Source organism: Hemitrygon akajei, chromosome 1, assembly GCF_048418815.1.
Source record: "Hemitrygon akajei chromosome 1, sHemAka1.3, whole genome shotgun sequence".
Taxonomy (NCBI): domain Eukaryota; kingdom Metazoa; phylum Chordata; class Chondrichthyes; order Myliobatiformes; family Dasyatidae; genus Hemitrygon; species Hemitrygon akajei.
In genome coordinates, this window is record NC_133124.1 from 202,683,802 (window position 1) to 202,711,657 (window position 27,856).

General features: G+C 41.1%; 1 protein-coding gene across 2 annotated transcripts in view; it reads left to right on the top strand.

The window, feature by feature from the left end:
- The window catches only part of LOC140734677 (anthrax toxin receptor 1-like), a 258,361-nt gene that overhangs the window by 173,797 nt on the left and 56,708 nt on the right, over positions 1–27,856 (top strand). For both annotated transcript variants that reach the window (XM_073058962.1, XM_073058970.1), the window contains exons 13-14: positions 666–761; positions 3,897–3,935. In XM_073058962.1, coding sequence (XP_072915063.1) covers positions 666–761; positions 3,897–3,935 — 135 coding nt within the window. The remainder of the gene's footprint in view (positions 1–665; positions 762–3,896; positions 3,936–27,856) is intronic.

The following is a 27,856-nucleotide window of genomic DNA, read 5'->3' on the forward strand; positions in this document are numbered from 1 at the left end:
TAATCTTCAATAAATGGAAGCACAACTATTAGTTCACAGCCTTAGCAAGCCTTTGGTTATCCAAAGAAAAATGCTGTAAATAAGAGTTGAACTGCAAATATCACAATGATTTAAACTTGTATTTTGTTACATCATTAGACCATAAGATATAGGAACACAATTAGGATATTTAGCCCATCGAGTTGGCTCCACCATTCCATCATGACTGAATTTGTTTCCAACCCATTCTCTTGCCTTCTCTCCATAAACCTTACACCCAACTCCCTTAACCTATCAAGAACTTTGCCTTAAATACATCCAATGACCTGATCTCCACCACCCTTCTGTGCCAATGGATTTCACAGATTCGCTATTCCCTCTAGCTGAAGTAAATTCCTCAAATCAGTTTTAAAGGGATGTCACTTTATTCTGAGGCTGTGCCCTTGGATCCTACACTCTCTTAGTGGAAACATCCTCTCCTCTCACAGAAAGGAAGGCGAAATGTCATTTGGCTCAAACAGATCACGCAAATGAAAAAGAAACTCTTGAAGCAAAGAAAGACAAAGCATGCCTGAGACATGGTTCACTGTTTGATTTACTTAGCAACCAAGCTGACTAACAGGAACACTTCCTGTGTGTTTTCAGGAATTACTAATCAAACTGTCCCTTTCTTTTTTTCATTGCAGTCAGATGGAACAATTTTGGCTATTGCACTTCTAATCCTCTTCCTCCTGCTGGCATTGGTTCTTTTCTGGTGGTTCTGGCCCTTGTGCTGTACTGTGGTAAGTCCCGGTATTAATTCAAATGCTCATGAAACAATTGTGCAAACTTTACCAACTATAAGTGAGAAGGAACAATTCTCAGAACGGGCAAAACAAAGTGTGTCATCCAGGAACAAAAGTACGCAGAATGGTCATGAGGTTTATTAATTTGTTGTAGGAAAATGGGAAAAGTAGCAAACTTTCTGACTATCCCAGCTTTCAATCAAATCACTTCTAGGCATCATATCAAAACAATGAATTCATTTTTGAAATCTTATGACTTGAGGCACTCTCTGGGGTACTCTCAGCTGGGAACATCCTACTGATAGACAGGACAGAAACTGTCTGGACTTGACTGCATGCAAAGGATCTTTTGGCCAAGAGCTCCAGTGATCAAAGAGTATGTGAACACAGTCTTCGGAGGTTTCCCTATACATAGGAAGCAAACTAAATGCTTAAAGTACATTTCCTCCATAAGAATGCCAATAGCAGCTGAAGAATTCCAAATTCTGGAAACATCGGCTGGTAGTTGATGGGTCAAATGGAGAGTCGATGGGAAGCATCTCCATGACCCCCCTGTCATTTTTAATAGGATAAAGATGGAACACTAAAGAAGAATGCCATAAAGTGACTAAGCATGGAATGAGGCCATTTGGCCCATTGTGTCTCCTTGACTACCCTACTCCTTTGCTCTGTTGTGCAGGCCAAGTTTCTCTCTACTTCTCTTCTGAAAAATACAATTGAATCCCCTTGCTTTCAGGCAGAGCATTTCAAATCACAACCTGCAGTTTAAAACTGTTCAAATATCTCTTTTAATTCTTTTGCCTCCTATTTAGCCGTCCTTCTTCTGTTTGGAACAGATTTTGTATTTGGGGGCATCATTCAATCACGCACCATAGTTGGGTATCAGTTATAGGCACAGGCTACATGCATCTGAAAATAAATTTCTAGCCTACTGTCTGGACCAGCTGAAGTTAACTAATTATTGGTTGCTCTATTCGTATTTGCACAGTTTGTTGTCTTCTGCACTCTGATTCAATGCCCTAGTTGGGTGGTCTTTCGCTTATTCTGTTATAGTTATTTTTCTATAGATTTGTTGAGTATGCCCACGGGAAAGTGAATCTCAGGGTTGTATATTGTAACACATATGTACTTTGATATTAAATTTACTTTGAACTTGTAATGTACACAGAGTTTGATTTTTGAACAGGTCTATCAAATCTCATAGCCCTCTCTATTCAAGATCTATTCCAGTCTCACCACAAAATTAAATTCTTGCTTGAAAACCATTCCTGATTAAAAAAAATCTCTGCTTAGCAATTTCAGCAAAAGAATCAACAAGTGATTTCCGTAGATGAAAATTCAAGATGGTGGACTCCCTCCATAGACATATAGTAACATTATGTTCCCAATGGACAATGTTGTATGAATTAAAAAAAGAAATGCAACAAAACAAAATCAAGACCCTGGAGAAAGAGCAAGGTGGTCGAACCATCAACAAGCCAGAATGGGACAAGTGTATTACTATTCCCTAGTTCCGAACAAAAGTAATATAGAGGAAAGCTGAATCAGATTAGAAACTGATTGTTCTGTTAGGAGTGGGCATCCATTTGAAGTGATTCGGTTGATGGATTTCTTTGGGAGAATGCTAAGGCACTGCGGTGGGTGAAGTTAGGAGGTTGCATTGTGTGGATGTATTGGCCTCAGAAGACCTATAAAAGTCAGAAGATTTTGCATAATGTTATTACAGAAATCTGATACACAGCAAGGGGATAGAGACTAAATGGCCCCACCCCCACTTGACCCATAACTAGAAGGAATTTGGTTCCAGAATTAAGTCTGATGTATTGTGTTACTTCTCATACACTTGGAGACTAGAGACGATGCACATACCTAACACTATAATACGGAGGTGATTCGTTCAAAGTACATTTATTATCAAAGTGCGTATACTATATACAACCTTGAGATTTATCTTCTTACAGGCAGCCACATAACAAAGAAACCTAATAGAATCCATTAAAAAGAAGCATGCCAAACATGCAATGTGCAAAAGAAAAGGAAAAATACATGCAAACAAAGGGAAATTACAGGGAAAGGTTGAACAAGTTAGGTCTTTATTCTTTGGAGCATAGAAGGTTGAGGGGGGACTTGATAGAGGTATTTAAAATTATGAGGGGGATAGATAGAGTAGGCTTTTTCCATTGAGAGTAGGGGAGATTCAAACAAGAGGACTTGAGTTGAGAGTTAGGGGGCAAAAGTTTAAGGGTAACATGAGGGGGATTTTCTTTACTCAGAGAGTGGTAGCTGTGTGGAACGAGCTTCCAGTAGAAGTGGTAGAGGCAGGTTCGGTATTGACATTTAAAGTAAAATTGGATAGGTATATGGACAGGAGAGGAATGGAGGGTTATGGGCTGAGTGCAGGCCAGTTGGACTAGATGAGAGTAATCATTTGGCACGGACTAGAAGGGCCAAGATGGCCTGTTTCCGTGCTGTAATTGTTATATGGTTATATGGTTATAAAAAAGTAAGCACATAGCATAAGATCACAAACGTGAGCTCACAGGTATGAAGCTAGTTACAGCCATTTCAGGAGACCATTAGTTGCAGGTCAGAGCCTCGGATCAGTGCAGAGACGAGTAAACCTCACTGAGCAGCGAACTGAACACCAAGACGTCCCTCTCCTCCGGCTCCGAAACCCTAACCTTTTCAACCTGGCCCGGCACTTCAACCAGCCAAACCTTGGCTCAATCTTCGCTCGCGGACTCTGAATTAGCTGGCATAAGATTTTGCAGAAAGCCTTCCTTTGCAACAATGATTGCAGAAGCTAGACGGTAGTAAACAGCACATATGTAAGATGTCACTGCCAACCAGGTGCTGGCATGCTTTTCAAATTACAATATATTCCCCAGAGAACAGATTACCAGTAAAATATGACGTTTTAGCAATTCACATCAAAAATATCCAATAAAATCAGTTGGAACCTTTGAATAAATATGTGAAACATTTTGATTAACTCGTAAGTAGTGGCCACAGCTTGGGTTGAAGTTACCTTCTTACCAGACTTGTTTTGCAGTACATGTACTTTAACATGTGATTGAAATTAGATCTCGGCTGGATATGTAACTTTCCTCTCTTTCTCCCCTCTATCTCTAGATCATTGCCGAGCCTCCACCACCACCCTCTGATGATGAAGTAAGTAATGAACTTTCTCTTCACATTCTGTGGGACTGCACACACCTCCGTCACTTCAATTTGAGAATTCCTGGTGGAGGGATCCCAAGATATATTGCAGAGGGTTGGAAAGTGCAAGAGAGATCAGCATAAATCAGGAATGTTGTTGCCATGAAGTGTTACTCAGGGAGTAGGTTGCCTATAAAAAAAATGACATCTTCGCAACCCCCATTAAGAATGTCCAATAAAATGAGTCGGAATGTTTGAATAAACTTGAAGTATCAATGAATTTAGATTGCTGAGGGACTGTCTTGTAGAATGAAGGAGAATTCCATCCTTGAGGGAAAAGGTTCTAAGATAAAGGTTCAAAGGTGATTATGTTATCTGGGACTCATTAGGAAATAAGTGGCCTCTGAGTGTTTGAAGAATTCAGACAGAGAGTCCCTAATTTCTTGACTGCTGTAAATCTGCCTGTGAGAGATGCTGTTCCTGAAGAACATGTCACAGTGTTAGTCATTAATTTTAATGCAGTGAGCTTGAAAATAATAGTGCATTTGAAACTTAAGCTGCTCCTAAATTATGTATTTTAACTTCCATGTTTTCTATTTAGAATGAACTGAATTATTGATAAGGTTCAATCTGCATACATAAAGGTTGATATCTGCTAGTAACATGAAGCTATGAGGTTCTCATAAGGCCTTAAACTTACTTACACTTGTTATGCCTCTGCAGTTTCGGGCTGCAGTGAAGGTTTTCCATCCCTGGCACTGTTCAGGGCTTCCTTCATGTTGTCAGTACCTTCCTGTCAGTCTTCACTACTGTCAGTCATGCAAGTCTTGGGTGGAGACTCTGGAAAGCCATCACAATCAGATGTAGGATTCCTTATTGCTGTTTCCACGACAGCTTTGTTTCACCAGTCAGGGTTGTTAGCCCTGAACTGAAACCTCAAACCTGGAGATCCAGTGGACCACTCTTAGTCTGTCCTCTACTCCTTGACCTGTTTAGCATGGGTGACCCTACCAAGAGCCAAAGCATAAAGCCTTTATCTTGAACAACATAGCTCTCCGGGTCATTGAGGTACACAAGCCTCCAAACCACAACAAGGTGGTGGTCCTCTTGGAAGGAAAGCCTTAAAGATTACAAACTACTGCTTCTTTTTCTCCTGCACAAGTGTATCCTTGAAAATAGTTTCAGCTCTCAAAATACAATGGGTTCTGTTCTTCGATAGTCCAAGAAGATAGTTGAATTTGACTCTTCCAGAAGTATTATTCAGTTTTTATATATATATATTGTGTATTGTGTTTGTCAACGTGCAGTGGAGAGCAAGTTTGTAAATCTGGCAGCAGCAAAGGATGTTTGGAATGGCAAGGTGGAGTACCATGGGAGGGGTGTGGGACAGGTGACAGAGGAAGTGTGCTTAGGGTGGGTGTGGGGTGGTTTGCACGGAGGCAGACATACCCAGCCCTGAGACACCAGGCAAGGTCATTTGATTCCAAACAATTGGTTTATTGAACATTACAGAATGTCTCTCTGGTGCTTCCCAGTCCTTTTCCCTTTCCCAACCATGATTGTCCTCTCCCGGCTCCTCCCACTCTCAGCCAACAAGAGGCCCTTATCAGAGTCAGGTTTATCATTACTTACGTACTGTATGACGCAGGAGCAGAGTTAGGCCATTTGGCCTATTGAGTCTGTTCCACCATTGAATCATGGCTGAATCCTCTTTTCCCCTCCTCAGCCTCACTCCCCGGCCTTCTCCCCGTAACTTTTGATGCCGTGTACAATCAAGAACCTATCAATCTCTGCCTTAAATACACCCAACGACCTGGCCTCCAAAGCTGCCTGTGGTAGCAAATTCCACAAATCCTCCACCCTCTGGCTAAAGAAATTTCTCCACATCTCTGTTTTAAATGGATGCACCTCTATCCTGATGCTGTGCCCTCTTGTCTTAGACTCTTCCACCATAGGAAACGTCCTTTCCACATCTACTGTTTCTAGGCCTTTCAATATTCAAAAGGTTTCAATGAGATGCCCCTTTGTCCTTCTAAATTCCAACAAGAACAAACCCAGAGCCATCTAACTTTCCTCATACGTTAACCCTTTCATTCCTGGAAACATCCTTGTGAACCTCCTCTGAACCCTCTCCAATGCCATCTCATCTTTTCTTAGATGAGGGGCCCAAAACTGTTCACAATACCCAATGTGAGTCCTCACCAGTGCCTTATAAAGCCTCAGCATCACCTTGCTCTTATATCCCAGATCTATTGAAATGAATGCTAACATTGCATTTGTCTTCCTCACCACCGACTCAACCTGCAAACTCACCTGATGGTGTTCTGTACAGGGAATCCAAGTCCCTTTACATCTCAGATTTTTGGATTTTCTCCCCAGTTGGAAAATAGTCTATACATTTATTCTACTACCGAAGTGCATGACCATGCATTTTTGAACACTGTATTTCATTTGCCACTTTCTTACCCATTCTGCCAATCTATCAAAGTCCATCTGCAGCCTTCCTGTTTCCTGAACACTACCTGCTCCTCCACCAATCTTCATATCATCTGCAAACTTGACAACAAAGCCACCCATTCCATAATCTAAATCATTTATATACAACATAAAAAGAAGTGGTCCCAGCACTGACCCCTGCGGAATGCCACTAGTCATTGGCAGACAACCAGAAAAGGATCCTTTTATTCCCACTCACTGCCTCCTACCAATCAGCCAATGCTCTAACCACGCCAATAATTTTCCTGTAATACCATGGACTCTTAACTTGGTAAACAGCCTCATGTGTGGCACCTTGTCAAAGACCTTCTGAAAGTTCAAACATCCACAGCATCCCCTTTATCTATCCTACTTGTGATCTCCTCAAAGAATTCCAACAGGTTCGTCAGGCAAGATGTTCCCTTAAGGAAACTGTGCTGACTTTGTCCCATCTTGTCCTTTGTCTCCAAGTACTCCCATCACCTCGTCCTTAACAATTGACTCCAACATCTTCCCAAGCACTGACGTCAGTCTAACTGGTTTGTAATTTCCTTTCTGCTTTCTTAAAGAGTTGAATGACGTGCAATTTTCCAATCGTCTGACATCATGCCAGAGTCCAATGATTGTTGAAAGATCATTAGTAAAGCCTCCAGTAATTTCTACCACTACAACTGTCAGAACCCTAGGGTGCAGTTCATCTGGTCTGGGTGACTTATGTGCCTTTAGGTCTTTCAGCTTTTTGAGCACCTTCTCCTTGTAATAGTAACTGCACTCACTTCTCTTCCCTCACACCTTTCAACATCTGGCACACTGCTAGTGTCTTCCACAGTGAAGACTGATGCAAAATACTCATTTAGTTCGTTTGCCATTTCCTTGTTCCCTGTTATTGTTTCTGTGACCTCATTTTCTAGCAGTCCTATATCCACTTTCATCTCTCCTTAATCTTTTCGCATTCTTGAAAAAGCTTTTACTATTTATTTTGATGTTGTTTGCTAGCTTGCTTTCATATTTCATCTTTCCCCTCCTAATGATTCTTTTAGTTGCTCTCTGTAGGTTTTTAAAAACTTCCCAATCATCCACCTTCCTGCAGATTTTTGCTTTGTTGTATGCCCTCTCTTTTGCTTTTGCAAAGCTTTGACTTCCCTTGTCAGCCACAGTTGTAATATATTACCATTTGCGAATTTCTTTGTTTTTGGAATACATCTAACCTGCACCTTCCTCATTTTCCCCAGAAACTCACACCATTGCTGCTCTGCTGTCATCCCTGCCAGCAGCTCCTTCCAATTTACTTTGGCCAGCTCCTCTCTCAAGCCACTGTAGTTTCCTTTACTCCACTGAAGTACGGCTACGTCAGACTTTACTTTCTCTCTATCAAATTTCAAGTCGAACCCAATCATGTGGTGATTTCTGCCCCCTAAAGGTTCTTTTACCTTAAACTCTGAGCGACCTCTGGTTGAATACATAATACCCAATCAGTATAGCTGATCCCCTTGTAGGCTCAACGAGAGACTGTTCTAAAAATCCATCTTGTGGGCATTCAACAAATTCACTCTCTCTCGAGATTCATTACCAACCTGATTTCCATGTTATGATCTCTCATGACTCTCATAACATTGCCCCTTTGACACACCTTTTCTATTTCCCATTGTAAACTGTGGGAAATTGTTGTAAACAGCTATTGATGGGAGGCCTGTATATAACGGCCATCAGGGTCCTTTTACCCTTGCAGTTTTCTTAACTCAACCAACAAGGATTCAACATCTTCTGATCCCATGTCATGTCTTTCTACTGATTTGATGACATTCTTTACCAGCAGAGCCATGCCACCCCCTCTGCCTACCCTCCTATCCCTCCGATACAAAGTGTAACCCTGGACGTTCAGCTCCCAACTACAACCATCCTTCAGCCATGATTCAGTGATGGCCACGACATCATACCTGACAATCTGTAGGTGCAACAAAATCATCCACCTTATTTCTTATACTCCCTGCATTGAGATATAACACTTTGAGTACTTTATTACCATCCTTTTTGATTCTGCATCCCTAATGCACTGATACTCACCCTGCTGACTGCAATTTTGTCCTATCATCTGCCTGCTCTTCCAGACAGCGTGACTGCACGATAACTTTGCTTTTTTATTTTCCTGAATCCCTTCACTTCGGTTCCCACCTCCTTGCCAAATTAGTTTAAACCCTCCCCAACAGCTCTGACAAACCTGCCCACAAGAGTATTGATCCCCTCTCAGGTGCAACCTGTCACTTTTGTCCAGGTCATACCTACCTTACAAGACATCCCAATGATCCAAGAATCTGAAGCCTTGCCCCCTGCACCAGCTTCTCAGCCACACATTTATCTGCCAAATCATCCTGTTTCTACCCTCACTGGCTCGTGGCACAGTCAGCAATCCAGAAATTACTACTCTAGAAACACACACAAAATACTGGTGGAACGCAACAGGCCAGGCAGCATCTATAGGGAGAAGTACAGTCGACATTTTGGGCCGAGACCCTTTGTCAGGACCTACTACTCTAGAGATCCTGCTTCTCAGCTTTCTGCCTAGCTCTCTAAATTCTCTCTTCAGGACCTTCCTATGTCACTGGTACCAATATGTTACAAGACATCTGGCTGCTCTCCCTCCAAAATGCTGTAGATGCGATCGAGACATCCCTGACCCTGGCTCCAGGGAGGATATCCTATTGATGTCCACAAAATCTGCTGTAAGTTCCTCTGACTATTGAGTCCCCTATCACTACCACTCTGCTCTTCTCCCTCTTTCCCTTCCGCACCATGCACCCATGCTCAGTGCCAGTAACCTGGTCTCTGTGTCATTCCCCTTGGAGGTCATAACACACAACAGTATCCAAAACAGTAAACTTATTATTGAGAGGAATGGCCACAGGGGAGCTCTGCGCCAACTGCCTATTCAAATTTCCATTTCTCCTGACGGTCACTCAGCTACTTGCCTCCTGAAACTTAAGGGTTACTACTTCCCTGTAACTCTGATTTTCACGAAATGTGTTTTTTTTTTGCTGCAGCAGCAGCAGTACAGTGTGATACATAAAATCTCTACTGTACTGTGCAAATGTCGTAGGTACATATATGTATAGCTAGTGTATTGCTAGTATAGTGTATAACTAGTATAGCTAGTGTGCTTAAGACTTTTGCACAGTACTGTATTTATTTAGCTATACGGTACGGAATAGGCACTTCTGGTCCTTCGAGCGTGCTGCTCCAGAAGCCCCACAACCCCAATTAACCTAACCAAGGGGCAATTTACAATGACCAGTTAACCTACCTGGAACGTTTTGGGCTGTGGGAGGAAACCAGAGCATCCAGGAAAACCCATGCATCGCACGGGGTGAACATAGAGAGACTCCTTACAGAACGGTGCTGGACTAGAGCTCTGAACTATGGAACACCCTGAGCTGTGACAGTGTTGCACTTCTTGTAGATTATCAATATCTGTTTTTTTTTTTGCTTTTTATTTAGCTAAATTAAGCCCATAACACAGACAATTCAAACCTGCTGGTATATGCCAATGTTTATCATCCTTTAGCTGGGCAGAGAATGGGGTACCACAAGGCTCAGTGCTGGGACCCCAGTTGTTTACAATATATATTAATGATTTAGACGAGGGAATTAAATGCAGCATCTCCAAGTTTGCGAATGACATGAAGCTGGGCGGCGGTGTTAGCTGTGAGGAGGATGCTAAGAGGATGCAGGGTGACTTGGATAGGTTAGGTGAGTGGGCAAATTCATGGCAGATGCAATTTAATGTGGATAAATGTGAGGTTATCCACTTTGGTTGCAAGAACAGGAAAACAGATTATTATCTGAACGGTGCCCGATTAGGAAAAGGGGAGATGCAACGAGACCTGGGTGTCATTGTACACCAGTCACTGAAGGTGGGCATGCAGGTACAGCAGGCAGTGAAAAAGGCAAATGGTATGTTGGCATTCATAGCAAAAGGATTTGAGTACAGGAGTAGGGAGGTTCTACTGCAGTTGTACAAGGTCTTGGTGAGACCGCACCTAGAATATTGTGTGCAGTTTTGGTCCCCTAATCTGAGGAAAGACATTCTTGCCATAGAGGGAGTACAGAGAAGGTTCACCAGATTGATTCCTGGGATGGCAGGAGTTTCATATGAAGAAAGACTGGATCGACTGGGCTTATACTCACTGGAATTTAGAAGATTGAGGGGGGATCTTATTGAAACGTATAAAATTCTAAAGGGATTGGACAGGCTAGATGCAGGAAGATTATTTCCGATGTTGGGGAAGTCCAGAACGAGGGGTCACAGTTTAAGGATAAAGGGGAAGCCTTTTAGGATCGAGATGAGGAAAAACTTCTTCACACAGAGAGTGGTGAATCTGTGTAATTCTCTGCCACATGAAACAGTTAAGGCCAGTTCATTGGCTATATTTAAGAGGAAGTTAGATATGGCCCTTGTGGCTAAAGGGATCAGGGGGTATGGAGAGAAAGCAGGTCCAGGGTTCTGAGTTGGATGATCAGCCATGATCATACTGAATGGCGGTGCAGGCTTGAAGGGCTGAATGGCCTACTCCTGCACCTATTTTCTATGTTTCTATGAAATGCAAATATGGCATTGCAGCATAGCGTCCTTGTGATGGTTCCACATCTTACCACTACTTCAGCAAAGCTGCTTCCCTTTAAAAGTTGAATGATGCATGTGATGTGAAAAACAGCTGAACACTTTGTCTTCAACAGCGAGCTGTAACAGCAGCAGCACAAATCTCAGATCAAGGTTTGTGCTGGTTGCTGTCTGCGGCAGAAAGAGTCTAAGGTGGTTTCATCATAAGTTTGCATGCTTACTTACTTAAGCCCCCATCACTCCTACTGGGTCATAGGCTGCCAACAGCTGCTCACCAAAGTCCTCTATCCTGAGCCATTCTTTCAAGTTGTCCCCAGATGTAGTCCATCTTTATATTGTATCTCTCATCTTTGGAGCTCTTGTTGCTGTTTCTTTAGCTCACCCCATTCCCCACCATCCTTCTTTCTCTCTGGGCTTGGACAGTCCAAGGTGGAGTTAAAAGTTTACATACTGCAGCTTCAGCCCATAACATCAAGCTGCCCTTTCAAAGGACACTAAGATCAATCTAACCGTTCTCTCCAGCATAACCCTCCATTTTTCTATCATCCATGTGCCTATTTAAGAGTTTCTTAATGCCTTAATGGATCTGCCTTTACCACCACTCCTGGCAGGATGTTCCATGTACTCACTTTGCCTCTGACATTCTGCCTATATATTCCTTCAGTCATCTTAAAACTATAACCCCTTGTATTAGCTATTTCTGACCTGTGAAAAAGTCTCTGCTATCCACTCTATCTGTGCTGTTTATCATCTTGTACACCTCTATAAAATACCTCTCATCCTTCTTTGTTCCAAAGAGAAAAGCCCTTGCTTGCGTAGTCTGCCCTGATAAGACATGTTCTCTAATTCATACAGCATCCTGATGAGTCTCTGAATCCTCACTAAAGCTTCTTCATCCTTCCTATAATGTGACCAGAACGGAACACAATACTCCAAGTGTGGTCAAAGGTCAAAAAGCTCAAAAGTTCAGAAGCTCAAAGTACACTTACCAAAATACGTGTACTGTACACAACATTGAGATTTGTCTTCTTGCAAGCACCCACAAAGCAAAGAAGCACAAAAGAACCTACTAAAAAAAACACAAAAAGTCCATCACACATCTAACGTGTGGGAAAAAAAGAACAAATCATGCAAACAAATTAACACACAGACCATGAACTGCAGAGCCACGGAATCAGTTCAGCGCTGAGGGAAGTGCTGATAGCTGCAGTCAGTTCAGTATTGAAGTGCCTCGGTCAAACTGTGCAAGCAGTAAATAAAAGTAACTAAAGACACAAAGAACAAGAACTACAGAGTCCCTGAAAGTGAGTCCACGGCCGCAAAGGCAATTCATTCAGTGTGAGGTGAGTGAAGCAAGTCCAGGAGTCCAATGACTGCTCCTGAACCCAAGTCACCCACAACTCCTGCCCGACGATAGTAGAGAGAAGAGAGGGAGACCAGTCAAACGCAGGCAGATGGTGCTGAACACCTGTTTGCTTTCCACTTTCATCCTCAAAGATTTTAAGCTCGCTCGATACTTTAATCGGTGCAGAATAATGGAGCCGATCATAGGTTCATGTCTCACCATCCGTCATCGGTACAGCATCCATCTGCAGTGATGGCCACCGCGGCCATACCTGCACTCTTGAGAGTCTAGTTCACTGATTCCCCTAGGAGATCGCAAAAACACCAGATTGTTCAGTCAGCTCAAAAGTACATCCTTAAAGGGGAAATTACAGGCTGCAATCGGTCACAGTTCAGGAGAAGTATATCTAGAGAAAGAGGAGTACCTAATAGTTTTGTAAGCTGTCTGCAACATGTCACCATTGGCCAGTGACACTATCTGGCCTCTGGTCTAGAGCTACAACATTACCTCTTGCATCATGGCACAATAGTTGCCATTCTTGCTTCTTGTGTCAAATGACAATATGATCCCACTCCGAAGAGCTGAACTGCCCCACCAGGGTAGGAGTTATTACTGGAGACTTACTTATTCTTCTTAAACCAGCGCTATTTATGGGAGCTTTCTGTGTGCAAATTGAGTGCTATGCTTTCAGCGGCTACAGAACAAAAAGTACTTCATTGGCTTTAAAAGGAAATGAGAAATCTCGAAAGTGATACAAAAGGTGCAAATGGATTAAAGCCATTCTTTCTTTATAACCCACTTCATAGTTTCAGTACGTAAGGACACGGAGCAAATTTTTCTTTGCAAGACAGAATTCTACAGAAAAGCAGAGAGTGACCCTGTTCCAATCAGCCTAGGGCTCTAATGCCGCTGCATCTTGTTTGTATTACATGCGATCTCATGTTTGGAAATAGTTGTTGGAGCGAGCTCAGCATGCAATTTTGGTCATGAACTTCAGCCAATATTTTCAGTTTTGTTTGTAATATTCAGTAATCCTCAGCTAGAAGAGGTGGAGAAGTGAAAATAATATATTTCTTGCAGACAATATGATTATTGGAACTGTGAAGCACCACATTTCAAACTAAATGAAATCTATTTATCTTTGGAGGCAAAATGTATATTGAAGGCTATGGGGGATGGAGCATGAAATTAGATTGAATTGTCAGTTTTGGCAGTGATTTAGCAACAATGGCAGCTTGTCATTGTCTGTTTCCTTTAATGCCATAAAAGGTCCCAAGACACTTCATGAATTTGCCATCAAACAAAATTAGCCTCCATGCCACGAGGAGATGATGTAAAATTTGGTAAAGTGATAGGTTTCAAGGAAGGAGGTTGATGGATGGAAGGACAGTGAAGAGGAAAGATTTAAGGAAAGTAATTCAGGAGTTCAGCATCTGACAGCTAGAATCAGGTCCATCCATGGTTAAAACCACAGATGCTCGAAAGACCAGGATAGGAGGAGTGCTGAAATCTCACAAGGCTCGGGGTGTTACATGGGGCAACTGAGGAGAATCCAAGTGCAGGACACCAGCATGTCGACTGAGTTGGGGATGCTGGCATAGACGTGAATGTAGAACAGCAAACCAGAGGAATCTTGACAAGGGGACGGGATTTACAGGGACTATCTTGAAAATAGAGCTGAACTTAGAACTAACTGCTCTAATCAGACAAAGTATCACATGAGAATAGACCAACAAACTGGCAACCTGTGATAGTGACACCATCGTACTTATTTCACAGTCTCTGATGAAAACCAGGTGTACTGTAATTAAGTAAACTAGCAGCAATTGGAAATCTAATGACTGAAATTAGGGCATAATCAGGGAGAAAGGAGCATTAAAGGGGAACAGCCAATGGAACCATGACACAGGGAGATTGCACAGACTGGGCAAGCGGCCTTTACTATTTTGCAATCTCTCTGGATCTGTGAGACTGAAGTTAAATTACCCAGACATATTCTACCTGATGTAAAATGGCTGTGTCAAAGGAGCTGGTCAGGTGTGTATGATTTTGCCTGTATCATATATAGTACTGGGCAAAAGTCTTAAGCACATATATATAGCTAGTGTGCCCAAGACTTTTGCACAGTACTGTATATTACGTCTTCTTATTTACCAAATAATATTTAATACTACTGAGCTAATACAAAGCTAAGCATGGTTATTTCTGTTTCACAATCACCTTTCTATTTTAACCAATATACAGAAATGTGTAAATGTCTTAGGTACTCTGGCGATATGCCTAAGACTTTTACACAGTACTGTAGCTGACACAGAAGGTTGAGAGAGGGTGATGGGGCACAAAGCAATTTCTCTGAAAACAGAAGTTACAACTAGATTCCAGTGACAAATGAGATTCCATTTGCTCTTGATTAAGTCCAACATGAGCAGTAATGCTTCACTTAAATTTTGAGAGAATCTTAGCTAAGTTTTCACCTTGCAGGGAGGATGAAGTTCAACACCAACCAAGGAATGATTAGCTTTATGACCTACGGGCCTGTGATGCCCACACCTCTTAAGCAAATAAAAGAGAATTTGCAAGCTGCACGCTCATGTTGCAGATAATAGCATGCGAAATGGATATCCCGTGAGGAGAGAGGTAGAAAAGTGGAAATGATGGAACTTTAAACAACTTTTAACTTCTAACCAACTTGAAATTAAGCAGTATAGTACAGGAAATTCTGGATTCTGTCTAGCTGTAAGATCTGTTGTGAAGAATTATCACTGTCTATGATCAAGATGTACCCAAACATCTGCTCTTGTTACATTGCAAACATTTTTGTTATAAACACACATCATAAATTGTGGCATAGTTTGTTCTTTAACTTCCTTTGTGAATGCTGGCATAATACTGTATGCATATAACTACACCATGTTCCAAGATATAGTAGTGGGTGGTCCTCCAGTATCTTAAAGCATCACTTTTCACTTGAAAACATGGATGATAGGATTGCTCTACTATACTAATACAAAGTGCATTACAGTATTGAGGCCTTGTTTTGAGAACACAGGTGAAAGAGGAAAACCTTTGGCTAGCTGTCAGGTTAACAGTGAGAGGATATATGTTTACGCATGTACTATATCTTCCATGTGTAGGCAAAGTCAGCGCTGGGCAATAAGGTATGCTGTTAACAGTACAGTAAGATAGCTAAAGGGGCAGCCTTTGATTGGAAATAGTTTAAGGTTATAGGAAGTTATATGTGTAAGCTGTTGCATTTGATAAACAGAATAAATAGTTTTGAACCATGCAGCATACTGCATGGAGGTATTGCGGACTCCAAGATGAGAAATTGATCGACGATTGTTGGCTCTGCTACATGCCCACTTAATCAAGGATTACTTATTGAGCTTTCTAATCCATTTATGGACATGTGCATCAAGGCCAAGGTAAAGATTTAATGTTGATTCGTAACTGGCCTTGAATGTGGTGGTGACATTCCTTCCTGAAGTTGTAATCTGTGTAGACTCTCAGAACTTTGACCCATCAATGACACAGAACTGCCAATATTACAATGGAACTGCACCTTGGAAAAATAGTACCTCATTAAATATAAAATGTTTAGGACATTCTCAAAGGAATGTGAATGATGCAACGTAAGTGCAAAAGTTACTTTTCTTACTTTCAGTAAAAATTTAAAAAGCAGGTGCATGTGATTAATGTTTCTTACGTCATTTTTCAAGGATTATGTTTTGCACCAGTGTTTAGTGTTAGACAAATCTTTAAATGCAAAACTTATTGGTTCCTTATGGTGTTCAGTAGGAGAGGATTCTCTTTTTTTATAGAAAACTACAAAGTTTATTCACAACACATGTACAAAATACAAACATCAAGAAATTACAAGACAGTGAAGAAATTCAAATTAAAATAGCATTGTTACTGTCTGTAAAACAGTCATTCCTGGAGGCCCGCCACTCCCGGAAATCCCCCACAGTACCCACCATGACTCCTTGCTCCCTCGTCAAGGACACCTGGGCATGAACATATCCCTGGAAAATGGGCAGGCAGCCAGCCCAGGCAGAGTCCTTGACTGTCTGCTGCGTGGATCCATGAATGGTCATCTTGGCCAGGCCCTGGAACAAGTAGTAGAACCTCGGAACGACCTGCCTCCTTCACTTCTGTAATGGGTGTGCATAAATCGGGAGTGCGGGGGTGAAGTGAAGGAGAGGAGCTACTCAGACAGGTGGGTCAACGTGAGCAGGCCATCTCTAATTGCCCTGAGAAAATGCTGGTGAGCCAGCTCCTTGAATCACTACAGAGTCCATGCAGTAACAGTTCAGAGGTCAGTTAAGAATTACGTTGCTGTGGAGCTGGAATCACTAAAGGGAAAATCATTCCAAGACTTCATAAGGCATTGCTTAAAACCTACCTCTGATTAACTCTTTGATCACCTCCTCATATCTTATGATATTTGGTGTCAAATTTGTTTGCAAACGCTTTAGGAATGCTTAACTAAATTACTTTCAAAAACTATGATGCCAATTTGCACGAGTCATTTTCTTACTGCTTCATCCAAAATATCCTTAAATTTTCCCATTCTCTGTTGTTTGTCAATGATATTGTTAAGAGGTTTCTATTTGAAAGTAATAAACTAAAACAGATGATTCTTTTTGGAATGAAACACTTGCCATAAATATTTATTAGCGCAAGAAATGTATGCACATCATCAAGAGTACAAAATTCTGTATTGTCATTCCAATGAAATTAAATAATTAATGACAACTGTACTTTGTGATTCCACGATTGTTTCATTAATTAGTGTCATAGACAACCTTCTAAATCAGTGATTGCACTGTGGATTGAGGCATTTTTAAATCAAATCCTTGCCAAACATATCAATCTTAAACTTTCCAGCCCAGTGCTTACAAGTTTTTGAACAAAGACAAGATGGATTAGACACAGAAATTCTGGAAATTACATATCTGAATTCAGAAATCCATATAAAATTGTTATTTTTGCAATGGTGCACAGACAAGGTACTGAGAATATGAAACATACAAACAAGCTGGATGAACTCAGTAGGTCAGGCAGCATCTGTTGAAATGAGCAGTCAACGTTTCGGGTTGAGACCTCGACCCCAAATGTTGACTGCTCCTTTCAACAGATGCTGCCCGACCTGCTGAGTTCATCCAGCTTGTTTGTATGTCTTGATTTGACCACAGCATCTGCAGTATACTTTGTGTTTACTGAGAATATGAGGTTTGTTAGTCTCCCATTATTCTGGTTTGTCCACTTCTCAATGTCCTGAGTGCTCAAAGTTCAAAGTACGGTTATTATCAAAGTATGTACAGTTGGCCCTCCTTATCCATGGCTTCCTCATGCGCGGATTCAACCAACCATGGATCGGGAAAACCCGGAAGTTCCCTCTCCAGCACTCATTGTTTGAGCATGTACAGACTATTTTTTCTTGTCATTATTCCCTAAACAATACAACAATATAACAAGAGGAATTGAGTATAGGAGTAAAGAGGTCCTTCTGCAGCTGTACAGGGCCCTGGTGAGATCCCACCTGGAGTATTGTGTGCAGTTTTGGTCTCCAAATTTGAGGAAGGACATTCTTGCTATTGAGGGAGTGCAGCGTAGGTTCACAAGGTTAATTCCCGGAATGGCGGGACTGTCATATGTTGAAAGATTGGAGCGACTGGGCTTGTATACACTGGAATTTAGAAGGATGAGAGGGGATCTGATTGAAACATATAAGATTATTAAGGGATTGGACATGCTGGAGGTAGGAAGCATGTTCCCGCTGATGGGTGAGTCCAGAACTAGAGGCCACAGTCTAAGAATAAGGGGTAGGCCATTTAGAACAGAGATGCAGAAAAACTTTTTCACCCAGAGAGTGGTGGATATGTGGAATGCTCTATCCCAGAAGGTAGTGGAGGCCAAGTCTCTGGATGCATTCAAGAGAGAGTTAGATAGAGCTCTTATAGATAGCGGGGTCAAGGGATATGGGGAGAGGGCAGGAACAGGGTACTGATTGTGTATGATCAGCCATGATCACAGTGAATGGCGGTGCTGGCTAGAAGCGCCGAATGGCCTACTCCTGCACTCCTGCACACTGTCTATTGTCTAATACAGTATAACAACTATTTACATAGCATTTACATTGTATTAGGTATTATAAGTAATCTAGAGATGATTTAAAAGTGCAGGCAGTCCCCAGGTTATGAACGAGTTCCGTACCTGAGTCCGTCTTTAAGTCGGATTTGAAGTCAGAATAGGTACATCCGGTATTATTTAGCGTCAGTTAGTAAAACATTTTTCTTAGTATATAGTATATATTTTACCTTTCTATGCATATAAAACACTTAAGAAACATACGTATTTCAATAATTAAACCACTGTATTGCTTAGTAATAATTGTAGCTTTCATCAGGGCAGGGCCTTCACATGCTCCATTAAAATTGTTCCAATCATTGACCATAGCTTAATGCTTTTCCAATGACTGATGGTGTTTCACTTCTTTCCGATTGCTTTATTACTTCCACTTTATTTTCAATCGTGATCGTGATTATTTTCATAAACAGAAACACTGTGGATTCCAAGCTGCGCTGGGTCCTAAAGTCCACTGCACTGAAACAGGTTAAACAAGGTCCAGGGTTCCGCTGGGCCCTAAAGTCTACCGCACTGAAACAGGTTAAATAAGGTCCAGGGTTCCACTGGGCCCTAAAGTCTACCACACTGAGACAGGTTAAATAAGGTTGAGGGTTTCGCTGGGTTCTGAAGTCCACTGCACTGAGACAGGTTAAATAAGGTTGAGGGTTTCACTGGGTTCTGAAGTCCACCACACTGAGACAGGTTAAATAAGGTTGAGGGTTTCGCTGGGTCCTAAAGTCCACTGCACTGAGACAGGTTAAATAAGGTCCAGGGTTCTGCTGGGTCCTAAAGTCCACCACACTGAGACAGGTTAAATAAGGTTGAGGGTTTTGCTGGGTTCTGAAGTCCACTGCACTGAGACAGGTTAAATAAGGTCCGGGGTTCTGCTGGGTCCTAAAGTCCACCGCACTGAGACAGGTTAAATAAGTCCCAGGGTTCCGCTGGATTCTAAAGACCGCCGCACTGAGACAGGTTAAATAAGGGGCTTGATCATCCGTATTTCTTGGTATCCGGGGGAGTGTCCCGGAACCAATCCCCCGCAGATGAGGAGGGCCGACTCTATAGATTACACAACCTTGAGATTTGTTTCCTTACAAGCAACCAAAAAACAAAGAAGCCCCAAAAGAACCCATATATAAAAAAAACCATCAAACATCCAATGTGCAAAGAAGAAAAATAACAAATCATGCAAACAATAAAAGTAAGCAAATTGGACATGAAAGGTGCAGTACAAACAACAACTGATGTTCTCCTAATTGAAGACAAAAGCCACTTCTTTCCTACATGTCGAGTATTTCACTTACTAGCTTATGAGAAGAAAGGAGAATTGATGTTTCCTTGGAGAAAATTCTCAGAGCATTCAGCTGGTGCTTAAGCATCACAGATAAGGATGAAAATTCTGGGCTTCCTCTCAAAGGTATTCAAAACTGAAGCACATTTATGGATACAAAGAAAGAGCCAGATGATGCATTTGGTACTTTATAGGAGGAAAAGTAACAGGCGAAATTACCAATAAAGCACTACCAACCATGGATTTTATTTGTTTTGAAGTTACAATCTGATGAGGCGGCTTGATAAAATGCAGTAATAACACTTGAAGAGAACCAATACAAGATGATAGCTTTTGCTGGGTCTTAGATATTTTGTGTTAATTGTTCAGTGTTTGCCACACTGAGATTATAACCGATTTTAAATAAATAGTGGACACCAGCAGAGTGACATGGGATAGATATTAATTATTCATATAATCCATTCAAGTTAATTTAAATGATCAATTTTTAATTATACTGCAGCCTGTGTGAGGCAAGCAAAGGATGAAAAGATTAAAACAAATGTCAGACCTTATGTCAAACTAAAGTATTTCCAGGTGATCTGGGTGCTAAAGCTCCAAAATATATTTGGGCAAAGTAAGAGCTGAATATTAATTTTATTTCACCAAGAGAAAGGGTCCTTTAACTTAAACAGCACAAAATTAAGTTAATCTCCTCAGGTGACATATGAAGAAGCAATGAAAGTATGGTTAATGCAGAAGTAACCCATGGGATTCGTTGTAAGAAAGGAAGTGGAAATCTCAGTGCAGCCCCATTAAAATAATCTGTTAAACTCTTCAGCTTCAGCTTTGCTTTGCCTATTTAAGGATTTAATGATAAAATATCATTTCATTCTGTGCAAAGATCTTAAAATATGAGCACGATTTTAAAATATGAGAAGTTTCAGTGAGCTCAACAAGGGTATGCTTCCTGGCCAATCTTACCTAGCTTCCTTCGACTTATTGTTGTCTTTAATATCTTTTACCAGAAACACTGCATTACAGTGCCAAATTTATTGCTTTATTGACTGATGCTATGCTGGAGTCTACTGAAATTAAAGTTAAAATATATTATTATTGGTATCTTTCCATTATTTTTCCAATAAGTCTTGTAAACAGAGCAGGGTGACATATTTACTTCATAAGATGGTGATATCATGAGGCTGAGTAGAATAATCACCTTCATTTTGACTTCATTGGCATGCTGCCCACATTGGTCTATTTAGATTCATTTTATTGTCATTTACACCAGGGTGCAGTCAAACTCTACATTTACATGAAGCTTACAAAGTAAACTTTATAGATGGTAATAATAAATATAATGATGGGTGCAAAACATCAGAATGGTGTAATCTCAAATAACGCAGGAAAAGTTGATGTGACAATAGCAGAATAACCAAGAAGGGTAGAATTAAAAGTAGGAGAATATGGCAGTGTCACTGGGAAGGGAATGTAAAAAACGTGGCTGGTTCAGGAGAGTTTGCCCCTTCAATGTGGCAATATTTACTAACTCAATATGAATTACACCTTTGACCAATAAAACTATAGAAGGCAAATAGACATGTAAGACATCTTCAAAACATTGTTTGTTAAATGGACAGGTGTAATTATTTGTAATGCAAGCAAGTGATGTCATGATTCTAAATGCCATGAGGTGCTTGCCAATTTTCTGTTGGGTCTATCCTACCTCAGTAACTGATACAATGACCATGTTAGTTCTGCAAAGAAGTCTAAAGTTTCCTAATATTTTGTCTCTCTTTCTATTACATTGGCTTACCTGCTGTGGATTATATTTACTTGCTTAACATTAACTGTACTTGATAAATAATTTCACTTTACTTCAATGTATAGAGGATATGAAATGTGCAAACTAAATGAAAGTATCTTGCATATTTGTTTCATTTCATACCCTATCAATTATTAGAGAAAAAAGTAAATTATCAAAGTATATATATGTCACCATGAGATTCATTTTCCTATGGGCATACTTAGCAAATCTATAGAATAGTAACTGTAACAGGATCAACCAGAGTGCAGAAGACAACAAACTGTGCAAATGCAAATAAATAGTTATAATTAACAAGAACATGAGATAAAGAGTCCTTGAAGTGAGAACATTGGTTGTGGGAACACCTCAATGATGGAGCAAGTGAGTGTAGTTATTCCCTTTTATAAGAACACAGTACTTTAAGCAACTAACTCCCCTGTTTTCACTGACATGAAATGTGGCAAATGTTTATAAATGCTTTACTGATAATTTTTTATTTAACTCTCAACAAACACAAGTAAAATTGGATTTTCTGATCAATTATCACATGGAAGTTTTTTTGGCAGCATGCCATATTCAAATGAGCTGTTTTCTACAACAACTATAATGTTAAAATATCCATTTTAATAAAGGTGACACACTGAGCTGCCAAAATTGTGAAAGGCATTATGTAAATACAAGGGCAATGACATTTAAGATCTTTAGAGAAACCACTTGACTAAGGTGCTGAAGATCTGCTCATGATCTTGGCAGAGAACCCAGATAGGGAAAAGTCAGCAGAGGAAAGAAAGAGATTAAAAAAAGATGTTAGATAGTTCAAAACATGCAAATTATTCAGATTTATTACTGGTGGATCACAAGAAGTACATATTCTCTCTTTCCCTTCCGCAAGGCTAAGGGGCAGCATGGTAGCATAATGGTTAAAACAACACTTTACACTACCAGCAACTCAGGGTCAATTCCTGCCACTGTAAGGAGCTTCTACGTTCTCCCCATGATCATAGGTTCCCACCGGGTGCCCTGGTTTCCTCCCACTGCCCAAAGACACACCGGTTGATAGGTTAATTGGTCATTGTAAATTGTCCTGTGATTAGGCTAGAATTAAATCAGGGAATTGCTGAGTGGCTTGGTTTGAAGTGCCGAGAGGGCCTAGTCCACACTGCATCTAAGTAAGTAAATAGTCGTAAACAACAGTCAAAAAATGATCTCAGTAAAAAACAATATACATTCAAACCAACGTAAAATCAGATGAAAGTCACTTTATTTCTTTTGGTACATCATTAAGGCACAGAGTCGACTGTACTTCCTTAGAAGGTTGGCATCATTCAATGTCTATAGTGAGATGCTGAAGATGTTCTATAGGTCAGTTGTGGAGAGCGCCCTCTTCTTTGTGGTGGCGTGTTGGGGAGGCAGCATTAAGAAGAGGGACGCCTCACGTCTTAATAAGCTGGTAAGGAAGGCGGGCTCTGTCGTGGGCAAAGTACTGGAGAGTATAACATCGGTAGCTGAGCGAAGGGCGCTGAGTAGGCTACGGTCAATTATGGAAAACCCTGAACATCCTCTACATAGCACCATCCAGAGACAGAGAAGCAGTTTCAGCGACAGGTTGCTATTGATGCAATGCTCCTCAGACAGGATGAAGAGGTCAATACTCCCCAATGCCATTAGGCTTTACAATTCAACCGCCAGGAGTAAGATATGTTAAAGTGCCGGGGTTGATTGTATTTAATGTATTTAAGTAAACTACTTAAGAACTTTTTAAAAGCTATTATTAATGCTTTTTGAGAGAGTGATTTAGATGCATATCATATTTTTACTGAGTTAAGTATTGTATGTAATTAGTTTTGCTACAACAAGTGTATGGGACATTGGAAAAAATGTTGAATTTCCCCATGGGGATGAATAAAGTATCTATCTATCTATCTATCATTACACTTGAAACACTTAAAGGCTCTTCGTAAGAAATGTGATTTCGGAACAACAGGTGACTACATAGCCCCAATAACATGCGGCAATGACTGAACTTGATTTATATTTTATTCTATATCCTGCACATCAATATCAACAACCTGTCACTGTTTCAAAAAGCAGATGATCATCCTTCACTTAACACCTGAGATGTGCATGATCCAAAAGGCTTTTAGAGATCAAATGTTGCCTGATGTACATGGCAAGAATTATTTCATCTGTATTTCAGAATTTCTGTCGTGAAGATAGATTTTGTGTTCAGATGTAGAGTGCAGAGGAGGCATCGTGTGATGTAACCAGCTTCAAATGATAAGGACTGAACTATTGGTATAACACCTATTGAAACCTCAGGGTCCTCAGGGCAGTTCACTGTGAATTATTCAGACAAATTTTTTTATGCTTGAGCTCATCGACCATGTTCCCTGCCAGAGTGCCTCCTCCAGTAGATGAACTTTGCCCAGAGTAGATAGTTGGACCCACTCTAACTTTTACTGCTGATGCATTAGAGCTGGGGGAGAAATCTGTGGTGAGATTGATTTGGAAGAGGCCGTATATTAAAAGGATGGATTAGATTGCTGAAAGATATCAGACCACTGCACCCACTTACATGAATGCTGCAAGACAGTAGCTATGACTTAGCCTGCCTGTACCTCTTTCAAAGAGTTTGTGCCAAGCTTGATGTACAGTATGTTAATAACATAAATTTTTGTGGGACCCTCAGAAATTATCTTTCACTATCAAGAACATAACAAATGCAGCAGAGAATATTAATTTAAATGCATTTAATTTGAACGTAATATAATGTTATGGCCTGGTATGGGAATACCAATGCCTTGGAGTGGAAAATCCTACAAAGGGCAGTGGATTTGGCCCAGTACATCGTGGGTTAAGCCCTCCCAACCATTGAGCACATCTACATGAAAGGTTGCTTTGGAAAAGCAGCATTCATCATCAAAGATCCTCACCGCCTAGGCCGTGCTGTTTTCTCACTGCTGCTATCAGGTAGCAGGTACACGTGCCTCAGGAATCGTACCACCAGGTTCAAGAACGCTTACTACCCCTCAACCATCAGGTTCTTGAACAAAAGGGGATATGTACACTCATTCTATTTCTGGTGTTCCCACATCCTATGGTCTCCCTTTAAGGACTCTTTACCTTAGTATTTTATGCTCTTGTTATTTATTTATATTTGCTTTTGCAGAGTTTGTTGTTTATTGATCCTGTTTACAGTTACTGTTCTATAGATTTTCTAAGTATGCCTTCAGGAAAAAATATCTCAGGGTTGTATGTCCTCTGTTAATAAATTTTACTTTGAACTTCGAACTTTTTAATCCGTGTAGGGAATCTGAATGTGTTGTTGATCCTATGAAAAAAAGTTCAGAGCAGTCCACAGAATTGGAAATTCTCCTGAGGTGCGGTAGTGGGAACATATTTTGTGAGTGGTGAGGGGAAGGGAGAGGGTTGGCAGAGGGAGGAGAAGCACGATTTTAGTGACAGAGAGAGAGAGTGTTGGTTGTAGACGAACCCAGTGGACTATAAATGTTGTTCTAACTTGTGTCTGGCCTCACCCTGACAGTGGAAATGGCTGAGGTCGGACCAGTTGCTGTGGGGATGGAGAGAGGAGTTGAAGTGAGATGCAAACTAAAGTTCGAGATGGCTGTTGTGGACAGAATGCAGGTTCTGTGCAAATTGTCCCATGGTCTATGCTTGGTCTTAATGATGGTGAGGAGGCCACAAAGCAAGCATGAGGTGGAAGAGGTGCATGTGAATTCCTGCCTCACCCAGAAGGTCTGCTTCTCTCAGTTGGTGTTGGTGAGGAAGGTGGAGGAGGAACAAGTGTTGCACCTCCTGCGATTGCCGGGGGACAGAAATGGGTGAGGGACGAACAAACAGACCAGGGAGTCATAAAGAGAGTAGTTCCTCTAGAAAACAGAAGGGGAAGCGGAAAAGAAGATGATGAAACTGGTGTTGGGGCCCTGGTGCCCTGTTGCCACTGGCAGGATTATAAGTGCTAATATGCTGAATGTGGAAGCTAGTGAGATGAAAGTGAGAGTCAGGAGATATGATAGGAGTTGAGTTTGCTGCGGGAGTCACTGGGCTTTTAGTAGATATTAGCGCATAGTTTGTCTCCAGAGGTAGAGAATGAAAGAGCCAGAAAAGGAGATGGAAGTGTTGGATATGGTCCAAGTGAATGAGAGCAGGGTGCAAGTTTGTAGCAAAATGATAAAATTGACATGTTCCATATGAGTACAGGAAGTAGCACCAGTGAAGTCTAGTGAATAAGTAGCTGATGCCAGAGTAGGTTTGGATAAGGAATATTCCACATAGCCTTCAAAAACATTAATGTACAAGAGCACATGGGCACACTGTTTATTTGTAGAAAGTGGGAAGAATTGAAACAGAACTGGTTGAGAGTAAGAATAAGTTCTCCTGAGTGGATGGATGGGAGTGTTAGTAGGATAGAATGTTTGTTGTTTGTTCTAGAATGAAGCAGAGGGTGCCAAGACTTCATGCTGGATGGAGGAGTATTGGACCTGGGCATCCATAATTGAGAATGAAACATTTGGGAATAGGGAATTGGAAGCTGTCAGAATGTTGCAGGGGCCAGCTGGTGGCGTAGTGGCATCAGCGCCGGACTTTGGAGCGAAGGCTCCCGAGTTCAAATCCAGCCGGCTCCCTTGCACGCTTTCCATCTGTGCTGGGTTGAGTGTCGAGCTAGCAACTCGGACTTGTAAAAGCAAGAAAGCCTGCTAAAAAAAAACGTCATCACGACAGCGTCACGATGACTCCACTCGGAGTTAAGGGCTAAAAACAAAAGTTGCAGGACATGGGAGTTGCCCAAGATGTGGGTGGAAAGGAAATGGACAAACAGAGGCAGGATTGAGGCATGAAGAATAAGTTCAGTGGGGCACTGTGCAGGAAATAGTCACCTGCACTCATATTTGTTCACAGGTTCATCCAGTATGTATTGATTATCCCCAATTACCTTTAAATTGAGAGTTCAGTTTAGAGGGCAGCTAAGAGCAAACCACAGTGGTAGGTTTGGAGATGTACGTAGATCAGACTTCCTTAAAGGCTATTAGTAAACCAAATATTTACTAATAGCCAGAGCAGAATGTTGAGTCCATCTGGGTAGAGATTAAGATTAGTAAAGGGAATCACTGGTGGGTGTTGTCTATAGGCCGCCTAATAAAAATATTGCAGTGGCAGAGGTGATTAACCAAGAAGTAACTGAGGCTTGTAAGAACGGAACGACAGTTGTCATGGGGGATTTTAACTTCCACATAGATTGGGTGAATCAGGTTGGTCTAGGAAGTTTTGAGGAGGACTTCATAGAATGCATCCGTGACAGCTTTCTTGAGCAGCATGTTAGTGAACCTACAAGGGAAAATGCTATCTTAGACCTAGTCCTGTGCAATGAGACAGGTAAGATTAATGATCTTGCAGTCAGGGATCCTCTTGGAAAGAGTGATCATAGTATGACTGAATTTCACGTACAGATGGAGGATGAAATAGTTAGATCTAAAACTAGTGTATTATGCTTGAACAAGGGAGACTACAATGGGATGAGGGAGGAGTTGGCTAATGTGGATTGGGAGCACAGGCTATTTGGTAGGGCAGTTGAGGAACAGTGGAATACTTTCAAAGAGATTTTTCACAGTGCTCAACAAGAGTATATTCCAGTCAAAAGTAAGGACAATAAATGTGGGGAGATCCAGCCTTGGATAACTAAGGAAATAAAAGATAGTATCAAATTTAAAGCTTGTGTGTACAAAGTCGCAAAGAGTAGTGGGAGACTGGAGGATTGGGAAAACTTTAAAAAGCAACAGAGAACAAATAAACAAGAAATAAGGAAAGGGAGGATAGAATATGAAAGTAAATTAGCACAAAATATAAAACCAGATAGCAAATGTTTTTTATAAATATATAAAGGAGAAGAGGGTGGCTAAAGTCAGCGTAGGTCCCTTGGAAGATGAGAAGGAGAAATTGATATTGGGTGATAAGGAAATGGCTGAGGCATTGAATGACTATTTTGTTTTGGTCTTCACGGTGGAGGACATATCTAATATGCCAAAGAAGGATGTTATGGACAAAATGGGAGGTGAAGACCTCAATAAAATCTCTGTCACTAAAGAGATAGTGATGAGCAAACTAGAGGGCCTGAAGGTAGATAAGTCCCCTGGTCCTGATGGGATGCATCCCAGGGTGCTGAAGGAATTGGCGGAGGTTATAGAATACGTGTTGGTAATCATTTATCAAAACTCTCTAGACTCTGGGCAGGTCCTGGCAGATTGGAAGACAGCAAATGTCACACCACTTT